Raw genomic sequence first — 13725 nt, 5'->3', positions numbered from 1 at the left:
CAAGCTCATTTGGGGGTTGGAAGAATCCAGTTCCTTGTGATTGTAGGACTGAGACCTCCGTTTCCTTGCTGGCTGTCAGCCGGAGGTTGCTCTCTGCACTCTGTCTCATGCTTCATCTTCCAGGCAGCACCGAGTCTTCCTCATACTTCGAATCTCCCTGACTTCCTCTTCTATACCAGTCAAGAAAGTTCTCTGCTTCTAAATGCACTCCTGTGATTAGATAGGGGTGATCTCCCTGTCTTCCTGTCAGCTGTGCTGTATGACATCACACCACCACAGAGCAGTAGCTCACCTCACTCACAGTTCCAGGAACTAGGGTGTGGACTTTTGAGGGCCATTCCCAGAAATTCTGCCCACCACAATGAGGCAGACATTCCACTGGAAAGAAAATGAAGTTCAGACAGGTCAAGTGAGTTGCTCAAGGTTGTAGCAGCCAGGGATTTGTGGTTGCAAACAGCAGAATGCTGCTCGTTGAAGCAGGGCAAGAATTGCTTGGCAGGCATCTGGTACTAACAGAATCAGTGGGTAGGTTGGAGGACTGGACTCGGGCAGAAAGCAAGGGAGAGCAGAGCCAGCAAGGCACAGGAGCAGCCTGCTGGGGGACCCTCCCACCACCCCAGCTCTGTTGCTACCATCATGTGCCCTATGCCGTCAGACTCCACAAATGAGTTTGACGTGAGCCTGCACCTGTGTGTGAACACATATGTGCCCTGCAAAGCCTGTCAACCACCTGTTCCCCTTAGCAAATTGGTCCTCCCTCCTGGTTTCCCAGATGGATACATTGTCCTGGCCATTCAGGATGATTTCCATGACCCTTCAGGTTTCCTTCTACCCCCAACCAGATGATTGGTTTATTCCATAATCTCCTTCAGTGCTCTTTACAAATCTGGAATTTTCCTACTGGCCTTGGGAATAAAGGTGAGACCTCAATTCTGCAGGCTGCTTAAACATATTTTCCTTGGACTAGATTCTCTCCACAAAGGACAGAAGTCAGTTAAATCAGGGGTTAGCAAACTATGACCCATGGGTCAAATCCAGTCCCATGCTTGATTTTGTACAATCCATAAACTAAGAGTAGTTTTTACATTTTCAAATGGTTGAAAAAAACTCAAAAAGGGATAATATTTCATGACACATGAGAATTTCATGAAATTCAGATTTTAGTGTCCATAAATAAAAATGTATTGGAACCCAGCCATGTTCATTTGTTTATGTTCTGTGGCTGCTTTTGTGTACAGTGGCAGAGTTGAGTAGTTTTGACAGCAACCATATGGGCTTCAAAGCCTGTACTATCTGGACCTTAATGACAATGTCCTTACAACTACTCTGCCGGCCATTGGTGGCTATTAGTTCTGACATTAGGATACCTCACGTATCCTGAGCAGGAACCTTGCACTGGGGTGGGGATAGCAGAGGGTTTTCTCGCCTCTTATTCGCCTTCCACTTCCTGCCCTCCACGAAACCATTCTCATATGATTTCTGTGTATCGTCCTCTCGGTACAAGTTCTTGCAGAATGTGTATTTGTCTGTCTGTTTTCCTTCTGCAGCAATGGCGTTGTGTCAGGTGTCTCTCTCTGCTCCTCCCTCCACTCAGGGCTGGTGTTGCAGATCCATCCTGTAGCCCAGGGCTCCTCCCCTCTGCAGAGTCCTCCATCCACTTCCCCCAGGTGACAGCCAGGCTGCCTCCCACCTCCCACCTCCCCCATGCCACTGTGTAGGCTGGTATGGGAACTTCCCCAGGAGAGGAATTGCTGGGTCACGGCGAGGTGTGTACATGATTTGACCAGGTGATGCCAGCCAGCACCAATGTGTTCTTTGACGTACTCAAGTTCCAAACAAGTTCTTTTGGCCTTAATGATTTCTGCTTTTTAATTTTTGAGTTGTCCTCCATGCCTAGGTCACAAAACTATTCTGCTGGGTGTTCTTCTATTTTAATTGTATCTTTCACATTTATGTCTTTACTGTACCCAGAGTCTACCCTTTGCAGTGGTGTAGAGGGACCCAGCTTTAGCTTTCTCCTTGTAGCGAGGGGTGGCTGTCACCATTCACATGGGATTTAGAAGCCCAATAAGACCCTTTATCAATAGTGATCATCTTAGTGGTTTGATCATCAGTCAAATAATTCCTGTGAGGATGTGGGACCGTGACAGGAACCTCACTTGTGATATGTTTTGTGTTTATGTGAATGACAGAGTCGTGTTCTAGGTTCAGATCATTGCAGCATAAGTAGGCTTCATACTGCACAGATATAACAGTGAACTGAACTGATGGTTCACAAGTGAGAACTGCAGTTCTGGGAAATGACTGTAAAGTATTAACTTTTAGCATGAGCTTTATAGATCAATTCTGTCCAATAGAACTTTCTGTGGTGATGGAAATACTTTCTACCTGTGCTGTCCAGTACAGTAGCCATGAGCCATGCATGGCTACTAGGCACTTAAGATGTGTCCAGTGCAACTGAGGAACTGAATTTTTAGTTTTACTTAATTTTAACTAATTTTAATTTAAGTAGCTGTATGTGACTAGTGGCTGCCATATTGTTTGGTGCAGGTCAGATTAAGAAACGGTGGGACTACCACTGCTGAAATTCATACATTTACTTGAGGTTTTTGAAAAAGAAACTGGGTAATGGAGCAGGGAAAGTGGACGAGGAGGCAGCCGTGAGCAGAGGAATATTTGTTGAGAGCCTCCTCTGTGCCAGGCTCATGCATCCTTCATTTAACCCCGATGTCATTCCATGAGCTTGGGAGACTTGCTCCCGTTTAAAAGTTGGACAAGCTGAGTCTCAGAGAGGTGAAGGACTTGATGAAGGAACCCTGATGGAGAGTCTGCCCAGGAATCAACAGGTATAAGCCAGGTCCCCCATCCTGTGAGGCTGTGTGAGCCCAGAGGCTCCCCTGTTGGCTGGCCCAGCAGCCTCCCAGTCTAAATACAGAGGGAGGGCACCTCAGTTCCTAGGCGAAGCTGCCCAGAGCCAGGCCTGGGCTGAGGCTGCCGTGCCCAGTGGGACATGAGGCAGAGATCAGGGGAAGGGTCTGGAACAGGGGGTCTCAAGGATCTTCCCACTGATGTTCTGGAGACTTGAGGGGTGGGGGGTTGTCTCAGTACCTGGGGGGTCAGTGCTCTTTAGATTTGGGGTCCGGCCAGGTATACAAGCCTCCAGGCACATGCTGTACAACCAAGGATCGTCCCTCCCCACATGACTTCCACATGTCCTGCTGGACACTGGTGATATGAAAAACTTGCTTTCACTGTAATTATCTGAGACTAGAGTCTAACCCTGCTTCGTGTATAAACACAGAGGTTTTTTTGCACATTTTTAATAGACAAAGAATTTTCTAAGAATGCAATGCTTTGAGTGAGGGAAGGTTATACTTTGTTTTGTTTGGAATTTTCCAAGACTTGCTCATCATTTAAGAACCACATCACAGATGGTAACAACAGTCGTGGTGCTTTACCAGCTGATGAGGAATGCCTGTGTCCACTGCAGCTGTGATGCTGGTGTCCTTGTGAGTCTGTCCATCTGCCTATTTGTCTATCCATCTATCTATCTGATCTATCTATCTGAGTTTATTTTTTAAGCCCTTATTTCAAAAAGTGAAATACAGAGAAAGAGTGTCAACAACATTCGATTGAATATTACCTTACCCCTCTGTTTTAGTCTGTTTCTGTTCCTTATAACAAAATACCTGAAACCGGGTAATTTATAAGGAAATAAAATTTATTGTTACAGTTTCAGAGGCTGGAACTCCAAAGTCCAGGGAACACATCTGGTGAGATGCTTTCTGGTGGTGACAGTGACAGCAGAGTATCACATTGTGAAATGGTGGAGCAGAGAGAGACACTAACCTCCTCATTCACTCTCGTTTTAAAGCTCTCCAAACCATGCCTGAGACCACCCTTTTTAATCTATTCCCTATGACACGGTGCTACAATCTAATCACCTCTTCAAGGCCCCACCTTTCAATTACCATAATAGGGTTTCCCACCCTCATCAATTACAGTGGGGATGAAGCCTCAGTGAGGTTGGGGGGGTATCCAATCTATAGCACCCTCTTAAATTCAAACTTATCCATTATAAGTAGGTTTAAGTATCTGAAAACTTCATTGTGTCTGAGTGTTTGCACATTGAAATATATACCGTATTATAAAATTCCTTTTCTTTCTCCTTTAAATTCCTGTTAGGACATCATGTTAATTTTTTCAAAGTACATGTGAAAATAAGGCATATTATTTATCCAGCTCACTTGAGGATAACACAGAGACATCCCAAAATACCCATTATAAAAAGAGGGTGTGTATATTAGCGTTGGGGTCCTCTGCTTTGAGGGGCAAGGGCAGCCAAGGGGCAGGGAAGAGCTTGGCTCTAGCAGAGCCTGAAATTTACTGTGCACTGGGGTCTAAGCATCTGCCCAGCCAGACATTCTAGGATCTGTGTCATTTTTTGCCATATCTGTATAGCACCTTCATTATTTAATTTTTTCCCTTAAATTGGCTCACTCTTTTTACTTAAATAACTTTATAAGGGAGTTATATCACTGTCATAAATGTAAAATCAAAATTGTTTGAGGTGCTTATAAATATTTTTAGAATGCATTAAAATACATACTTAACTGTTTAAAACACACATGCACATATACCCCCACCCGTTCATCTGAGTGCCACGTCAAATTGCCTTAAATATTAGTTGGGGCAGGAGCCCCAAGTGTTTAGAAGCACCGTGTTATTTCATTCCATCCTCACAGGACCCCAAGGCCCCCATGGTGGAGCCCCCATTGGTGTTCACCAAGTGAATAGGGGAGGGAAATGGAGGTGCTCAGAGAGAGGAAGGAGCTGTGGAGGTCACACAGCAAAGTGGCAGTCCTGGGTCCTGTGGGGTGAAACCCAGGTTTGGCGGCTCCTGAGACCCCTCTCTCTGTGTCACAGAACTGAGGGAAAGGTCTGTCAGATGGAAACCTGGAGCCATGAGCTGCCAGGATGGGGGAAAGGAGGAAGAACAACATCTGGCCTTGTCAGGTTGTGTAAGCCACTGGGCTGGCAGCCACATGTGGCCATCAGCCTCCAGCAGGGGAAAGACATCAGAGGCTCACTCAGGGCTCCAGGTGGCATGTAAATGTGACCAGCTGGAGGCAACACCCACCCACACACAACAACTCTGGGGTCTGTTAGAAAGGGAGGGTGTGAGGAAAGAGTGGGTGGCTGCCAGGACCCGCCTTTCCCCAGAATGGCATGGCACCACGAGGGAGGTGCTTCACCAGTGCCTGCTGGGTAACAAGCATCGCTGCAGTTTACTGAAGGATTCTGTGACTTCCAAAGGAGAGGGGCCCAGAGGTAGGGGGTGAATTGATGGCTCACAGGCCAGGGAGGCACGGGGGCAGGGAGGCTAGGCCCTTCGCCATGCTTTTTTGGTGCTGGTCATCTCAAGTCATGGTTTGGAACTAGTAAATCTCTGACACCTCCTAACCCCCCTTCTTAATGGACCGAGAACAGCCTCAGGATCAGGGGCAGATAGAAAGCAATATCTAGCTAGTATTGACTTCACTTTGATTTGTTGTCATTTTTATTTGTATGGTAGTAGGAGAAAAAACTTCAGATAATTTAAATTTTATAGTGTTTATTTGAGCAAAGAACAATTCATGAATCGGGCAGCATTTGGAACCAGGAGAGGTGTGGAGAGCTCCGACACCAGTGTGAGCAGCCGCGTTTATAGGCCAAACACGGAAGTGAAGTAGAGAGATCACCTGCTTGGCTACAGCTAAGCATTTGCCTTATTTGGACATGGTCTGATCAGCTGGCTGCACATGATTGGCTGACACTTGGCTATTTGTTACAAAAATAGACTCCTGAGTTAGGCTTTCGTTTGTTTGTGTACTAAGTTAGGTTGCAGTTCATTATATAGGAATTCAAGGTAAGAGACAGCCTCAGACCAATGGCCTCCTGCTTATTGAATTTAACAATGGCTGCTTTCTATTTATGGTGAGAGATGCTGGTTTTTCATTGTTGGTTATGATGTTTACTTTTTAAAGGGAATATATATTAGTAAATAATAGGAAAATGACCAAGCATGCTGGCAGATAGGGAAAGTCCACCTCATCCTCTCACTTAGGGTCCACCCCTCCTTGAGGTGGGCAGGGGGGTTAGCCCTGTTCCACAGAAAAAGGCCAGTTGCAACTGGAAATGGTGGCATTGGGACTCTACCCAGGTCTTGTGGCCCCAAATCTCATACCCTTTTCTGTCTGCGCTTTCAGGGGCAATCCAAGAGCCAAAGGTGATAGAAGGAACTTGGAATACCTTTGCAGGGTCTGAGCTTGTCCCAGGCCCAGCCTCCCCCTGCTCTTCCTCCCCTAAGCTACTGCCAATTGCTTTATTCATTCACTCCCTCATTCATTCATTTGACAAACTTTTATTGGGCCACTCTGTCCCTGTGCTGAATGCCCTTAAGGATATCCCAGTCTGGTGAGGGAGACACAGCATAACATGCCAAATGAGAGCATATGAGCTCTGGGAGCCCAGAAGAGGGAGAGGTGAGTTCTGAAGAAGTTACCTTTTTGTCAGGGAGGGGAGAGGAAGACCAGGAGGATTTCCCAGGCAGAACTATGTGGAGGTTGGGGTGTGCACGTTGCAGGCAGAGGAATCTGTGTGGTCTTGGACTGTGGTTACTAGATGAGTTTGTTTGCATAAAAACAGTTAGGACAGCATCTGGCACACAATGAGCTCCATATAGGCCTTGGCTGTGGTTGGCCCTGAGAGCAATGGATGGGAAGTTCAAAGGGTCTGGCTGTGCTGTGCCCAAGGGTCATTGCCAGCATGAGGCTGGAGGGCTGGGCTGGATCAGATCTTGGAGGACCCTCAATATTGTGCTAAGGCCATGGGAGTTTTTTCTGTTGGCCACAGGGAGCCAGTGAAACATTTTGAAAGTTAACCTTTGATCCCTTCAGCAGCCGGTGTGGAGCAGGGGACTGGAGGAGCAGAATGGAGGAGGGATGGGGGACAAGGGAACTTCTCCCCACCCACTGGGTCCTCCCGAACACAGTATGCTCTTTCTTCACTGAGATGTTTGCTTTGTAACTTCAGAAACTAGTTCATGGAGAGACTGGAATATTAGGGGATCTGGACTTGTCTGGTTGGCCATGGGAAGCCATGGAAGGCTTCAGAGTAGGGTCAGAGCTGTTCTCAAGAAAACGGCCTTGAGAGCAAGTGCTGGTGGCCTGAGTGGGAGGGAGTGGGGACACAACAAGCTGCAGGGTCAGCTCAGTGAGAGGTCCAAGGTGGCTGCACCTGCGAGTCAGGAGGGGCCGATCCCAGCCCTGGGAGTGAGAGAGGATCAGGCCATAGCACTTAGCAAAGCCACTGGTGATTCTCCACCCTGTCCCCTGTCAGCTGAGCCAAGAAACAGCAAAGGTGTCTCTGCTGCCTCCCCAGAGCCACTCCATGGAGCACATCCTCACCTGGTTAAACCACTGGGCCTCGTGATCCAAACTCAGGGCCAATGGCTGTCAGGTTTCTAGGCCCAGAAAATTCTAACAAAGCCTTTCCCAAATGAGGACACCCACTAATAAAGTGACAGATTTGAAGTCAGTCAACCAAGAGATATTATATAAACATGTTCTATTAGAATGAAGCATTTTAAATTGCCCTTTTGTAGGTCAAAAGCAGTAAAAATCACCTCTTGCATATAATTTAATCTCTGCTGGCTTCCATGATCTATGAGAGAAATAAAGGTGGGACTTTCTAAGGTCTGTGGGAGTGCCGTGCTGGCCAGGTGGAACACAGAGGGGATGATGGGGTAAGGTCAGGTTTGGGAGGAGGTGGGCTCAGGTTCAAACCCCCATTTGTCCCAACCACCTGATAACTGACCTTTCCCTCCTCTGAAAGGCATCAACGTTGTAAGTCCAGGGAATGTTACCCAAAACAGGGCAATAAGCCCCAGCCAGAGTAGGGGTGCTCTGGGAGGGCTTCCCAGCCCTTTCTGCCCCTTTCTCCACCCGATCCTGTCTGCTCCGAGCCCTGCGCTCTGGTGAGCTGCACCCCTTTCTGTCCCCAGACACACCTGCTGCCTTTCTTCCTCCACTTGGTCTCTCTCGTTCTGCTCAACGCCAAGTCCTGCTCCTCCTGGACACCTCCCCTCTCACTCCAGACATCGCCCTCCTGGTCAGTGGGAGAGTTGGGCCCGAGCCCAGTGGACACATCCCCAATGAGCGAGGACTCTGTCTCTGCTGCCTGATGGCCAAGTGTCATTACCCAGAGGACTAATTCACTGAGGAAGGGGGCTTGTGGCCACTTCTCTCCTCCTCCCTCCCATCTCACCAGCTACCTGCACAGACCTGGCCACAGAAGGTGCCATGAGATAGCATCTATCCCGAGCAGCCTCACTGTGGCACCCCTGGGCTGGGCGCAGGGTGGGAACTGGGTAATCACACTGACCGCCAGGCAGCCAAACCCAGGGGCCACTCTTCAGGCAACCGAGTGGGTGATGATGCTTTTCACTGAGAGGAAGGAAGAGGAGCAGATGGAGGAGGATAAGGATGGGTCCGGGTAGCATGGGAGGCATCTGAGAAACCCATGGGACATATAGGGGTGGTGGCAGGGAAGCAGTCAGGCAGGGGGAGCTCATCAGGAAGCTGGCTCTGAATCTGGGGCTCAGGGGACAGGCCAGAGCTGGAGATGTAAGTGGGAAGTCATGGGCACTTAAAGCCGTGGCACTGGCCGAGACCTCTCCTGGAGTGAGTGTTCATAAAGAAAAGAAGAGGCCCTGGCTGGATCCTGCAGCACGCCGGCCTGGGGGGTTGGGACAAGGAGGAGAAACCAGCAACGTAGACAGAGCGCCAGGGAGGTAGGGGAACCCCAGGCAATAGCAGTCTCCTGGAAGCCACATAAGGGTGTCTGAGTGAGGGAGCAGTCTAGGGCCCAGTCCTTTCTCTACGGCCACGTAGCTTGTGCACTGAGAAATGGCCATTCGATTTGGCAACAGCAGTTGTGGTGACAGGTGGGAACCAAGACGTGATGGGGCAGCACATGGACTAGAGACAACTCCTTCAGGAAGTTCTGCTGTGAAGTTGAGCAGAGAAAGGGGTGGTAGCCGGGGAAGCCACAGTGTTGGAAGACACGTTTTGTGTGTTTATTTGCTTGTTGGGAGGTGGAGATGTCACAGCACATCTGTATGATTATGGGAAGGATCCAGCAGAGAGGGGCAGTGGTGGAAGCGGTTAAATGCCAGTCGCTGGGCGAGAGCTGCACTCCCAGGCCTCCCGGGAAGCGCTCAGTCCTGTTGCTCTGCAGCCACACTTCACTTCCTGGAACATTCCAAAGTGTGTCCTCATCTGTCCTGCTCTCCAGATGGCTCAGTTCTCAGTGGCTTCCTCTTCCCAACTTTACTGCATATGACCTGGAGTCACCTAATGAGGACAGCAGCTGGGCTGGGTCACTCCATACCTTGCCTTCCATGCTTCCTGTCCACCCAGTGGAGTCACTGGGGTCTGGGCCTGGAGCCACTGGCCGGGTGCAGATCTCAGCTCCTCTGTTTCCAGGCTGGGGCTTGACCAGGTTACTCCAGCTCTCTGTGCTTCAGTTTTCTCCTCAGTAAAATGGGGATGATGTTACCAACCACGTAGGGCTGTTGTGAGGAAAACGTGTAAGGGACTGAGAACAGCACCTGCACCTGCTCAGTGCTCTGAAAGGCTTAGTTGTTGTTCTTAATGCAGGAACTTGTACCTGGAACAGGGTTTCTAAGACACAGTGCTGTGGAGGTGTGGGGAGCATGGGGGTCCAGTCTACCCTAGCCAGTCTGTGCTAAGAAACTTTTAGAGTTGGTAAGGGCTGTCCCACCATCTCGTTTTGCTTGTTGATGCCCTTCAAGAATTTAGGGGCAAATAAGAAGAATCTCAGATTGGGAAGACTTAGAAACTGTCTAGTTCAGCCTCCAGCTCGAGTCACTGTTACACCCATCGAAGTCCCTTATCTGCCTCCATACCCCTCTGCCCAGAAGCTCACTGCCTTCCGAAGCAGCCCATTCCGTCCTTGGTCAGCAGAGAAAGCTTTCCCTCCTGGTGAGCTAACACTGCCTCCCTCGGGACCCCCAGTTCTCATCTTTGCCCCTCTGTCATCCTGGTCAAGCACCCCTATGGGGCCATGTAACAGGCTGCTTGCCTCCACCCTTGAGTCTTGGAGAAAGTGACTTCATAACCCTGTGCCTTCTCTTCTCCAGGCTGTGGTCTAGAACCTTTGAAGTAGAGAGAAACTGCCACCTCCCCAGTTAGACCTCAACTGACATGACTTATCTCTAGTCATGTAGTTTCACATTGAAACTCATTGAAGGAATCTCCACACGGGATTTTCTTGGCTGCTGCTCAGCCACATCCCCATTCTCGGCTTGCACTGGGTGGGTCTTGAATGCAGGACTTTATGAGTCAGGGTTACGGGCTCATAAAACACACAGGTTTAGGGTTTGCTCTGGCTTTAGGCAAAGCCTGACCCAACAACTCAAATGATGTTACCAAGTACCTTTTAGCCCCCAGAATATACAGACGGTCCCCTTAGAGTCACAAATTGCCATCACAGCTCCTTATCTCGTCCTCACACCCCCCAGGCAGTAAGCAAAGGGGATCGTGAGAGAGGACGCTTCTGTTTCCCAGATCCCAGCAGACAGCTCCTGTGTCTCATTGGCTACCTGCGCAGCCCTGTACCAATCATGGTGGCTGGGGCTGGAGTTATGCTGATTAGTGTGGGGAGACGCCATATGCCCGCGCTCGGGCCTTGTTACCTGCAGTGGTGGTGGTGGGTGGGCAACTAGATGGCGGTCTGGGAGCTGCCAGGGAGGGAGGGGATGCTGGGCGGCCCCCTATGGCCGATGACCCACTTCAGGCTGCATGCGCAGACCCAGAGATCCCCTCTGTTGAGTTCAGTGGGCCCTCCAGGAAGGACAGTTGTCTGGGTGCTGAGTACACCTGACGTAATCCTGGCCAGAACCTCATCCCAGTCATGCTGGAACATCTGCTGTGGTCTCCCTGACGTGTATGTGGCCAGCGGAGCTCCTGGCCGACCTCAGGGTTTCTGGGCTCCTCTGCCTGCTCCTCTGGCCTGACCACGACAATTGAAGCAGAGCTGAGAAGACCTTGAGGTCATCGGCTCCAGTAGCTCATCCTGTGGATGGGGCCCAAGGCCTGCTGCCAGTTCCTTGTTGGCAGTGCTGGGTTTGGAGGCAAGGGCCCCAAACTGGGCCCACCCCATCCAGGTTCCCTGTCCTGCCCCTCCTGGGTACTGTGTGGCTTCCACCCTTACAGTGGGTCTGTGCAATGCCCAGGAACTGGCTGTGATGACAAACAGCAATTCCTGTGCTGAGGACAAGGGTCCTTTAAATATTAAATGTTGATATTATCAATATCAAATATTGATAAAAGGGCATGCCAGTTAGCTCAGTTGGTTAGAGCACAGTGTTGTAACACCAACAACAAGGGTTTGGATCCCCAAACAGCTGCCAAAAAAGAAAAAGGTTGTGCATGTATTGATAAAAGATCAATAGTCACTGGTCCTGGGAAGTCCACTAAAGTGAATGCACATAAGATGGGGACCAAAGAGAGGGAAGAGCAAAACTAAAATTTATTAAAATGAGCTTATTGTACTATTTATTTAATAAAACCAGGTAATATTTTTTATTCATTCCTTTTTAAAAATAATCTTCATGACTGAAGTATGATGCTCTCATTCTTAAGCCACACATAGATTTGTTCAGGCTTGAAAAAAATTACTTCTGGAGTAATTTTTCCAACAAAACTGGGTGAGAACAAAATGGTGCTTTCTTAACTTAATGTTTTTTATTTTTGCAGCTTAATCATGAGGAGGGTCCCTTTTGCAAAAACATTTGAGGCCTTTGTTAGTTTTTACAAGGGCTTTTCCCGGTCCTCTGAGTCTCTTTTCGTGCTTCAGACCGTCCTCATCTGATTGATTTTCTTCCTCTGCTGTGAACGGGTCTGATTCTGCCATGCTCCCACAGGTTTTGCCTGTGATTCAAGAAGCTCTCCAGTATCCCCTTGACCGACATCACAAAACCTCCCTTTTTCAAGATACACAGTTTCACTTTGCAGAGGATTTGTATTGGGATTGTTATGTCTGACAATTGGGGAGAGACTGAGTAACAAAAGATGCTGAAGGGATGGGTGAGGGACAGATGCTGGTGTCAAGTGGGGGGTGGGGATGGGACTAGTTTAATAACTGGCCAGTTCATTGGTGAATATCTTCATGTTATGGCAGATTTTTCTTTCTTCCCTGACCTTGTAACTGCAGGAACATGGAAAATGAATATTCAAAAGTGAGCACCTTGGAATATCAAGAAAAGTGATAAGTAGGTTCTCCAAAACCCAGAGAGTGGAGATGCTTCAATTAAAGGCTTCTGGGGACAAGACATAGAATATGTAATTAAAAGTAGCTGAAACAATGAAAACTTTTAAAAAAATCTCACCCATAATAAGAAGTCCAGAGGTGGGTGGCTCCAGGATTGGGTAACTCAGCAGTTAAAAGCTGTCAGGGCTCTTGTTTAACTCCTCAGTGATTCTTTCAGACTTTTCCTCATGGTCATAAGAGGGCTGCTGCAGCTCCAAACATCACATCCTCACATGACAATGTCCAAAGGCAGGAAGGAAGGGGCATTTCTCTTCCCAGGCTTCTTTTTATAAGGATGAAAATCTGTCACAGAGGTTCCTTGGAAGATTTCGCCTTGAGTCCCATTGGCTAAAATTGGGTTACATGCCTGTGCCCTAGCTGCGAGGGAGGTCGGTTGTATCTGGCACTTCCTCCTGGATTGTGGGAGGCTGACTCTGCCAGGACGACAATGGCTGGTCATAGGCAGCTTACTGTGCAGAGTGATGAGTGGAAGAAGGTGGGCCCACATCCCACAGTCTTCTTCTCAATGCCTGTGTCTCTCCTCCTGCCCACAGGTCAGAGGGCCCCCAGCTCCCAACCTCCCCACAACCCAGCTTGGAGCAAGGAGGCAAGAGTGGTGAACCTCAGGACGATGGGACCAGCGACCCAGGTGCTGCTCCCGAGGGAGCCTGGCAGTCAGACAGCAGCTCCGGGAGCAGAGCCCTGGATGAAGGTTTGTTCCTGCATGTCCAGTCCTACTGCCAGGCTCACGGTTGATCCAGCCGTGCCCAGCCCTGCTGTCAGGGGCCTGTCTGCATCGATGCTACCATCTGCCCTCCAAACAGATCCTCACTCCTCCTTGATGCTTCCTGAGCTCACGGGCCCATTTCCCCGGGTCCATTGTCTTACAAACCTGGACCTTAAGAATCTGGTGTGCATGAAGCCATTAGTAGGAAAGAAGAGGGTGTTTGCTGGTTCACGTCATTTAAAAGTCCAATGCAGGTTTCAGGCACAGCTGGGATGTCAGTAGCATCCCCTGCTTCCTCTGCAATGATTTATTTTGCAGAAGGCACTCCCCTGGCCACCAGGGATGGCCACTGGCAGCTCCAGACCCATGTTCTCCCATTTCCCGGGCTGGAGGCATGGAGGGCATTTCTCTTCCCTGGAAGTTTGACTCCAAGACTTGGCCTGACTCTCACTAGCTCCTGTTGGGTCCCCTGCCCTTCCTGAACCTGACACTGTGCCGGGTGGTCTGCACTCTGTAACTGGTCAGGCCTGACTCACAAGCCCCAAGAACTGGGGTGGAGTGAAAGAGGAGGGGCAGGCTCCCCTGGGGATGGGGACTGATGCTGGCCAGCAGAATGCCAGGCA

At 49.3% G+C, this 13725-nt stretch overlaps 1 protein-coding gene across 2 annotated transcripts in view; it reads left to right on the top strand.

Moving 5' to 3' along the window:
- The window catches only part of EFCC1 (EF-hand and coiled-coil domain containing 1), a 37311-nt gene that overhangs the window by 15589 nt on the left and 7997 nt on the right, over nt 1-13725 (top strand). For both annotated transcript variants that reach the window (XM_063115170.1, XM_063115171.1), the window contains exon 3: nt 12930-13087. In XM_063115170.1, coding sequence (XP_062971240.1) covers nt 12930-13087 — 158 coding nt within the window. The remainder of the gene's footprint in view (nt 1-12929; nt 13088-13725) is intronic.

The sequence above is a fragment of the Cynocephalus volans genome, chromosome 11 (assembly GCF_027409185.1).
Source record: "Cynocephalus volans isolate mCynVol1 chromosome 11, mCynVol1.pri, whole genome shotgun sequence".
Lineage (NCBI taxonomy): Eukaryota > Metazoa > Chordata > Mammalia > Dermoptera > Cynocephalidae > Cynocephalus > Cynocephalus volans.
The sequence above is the reverse complement of the archived record's forward strand: the minus strand, read 5'-3'. Positions and strand labels throughout refer to the sequence as shown.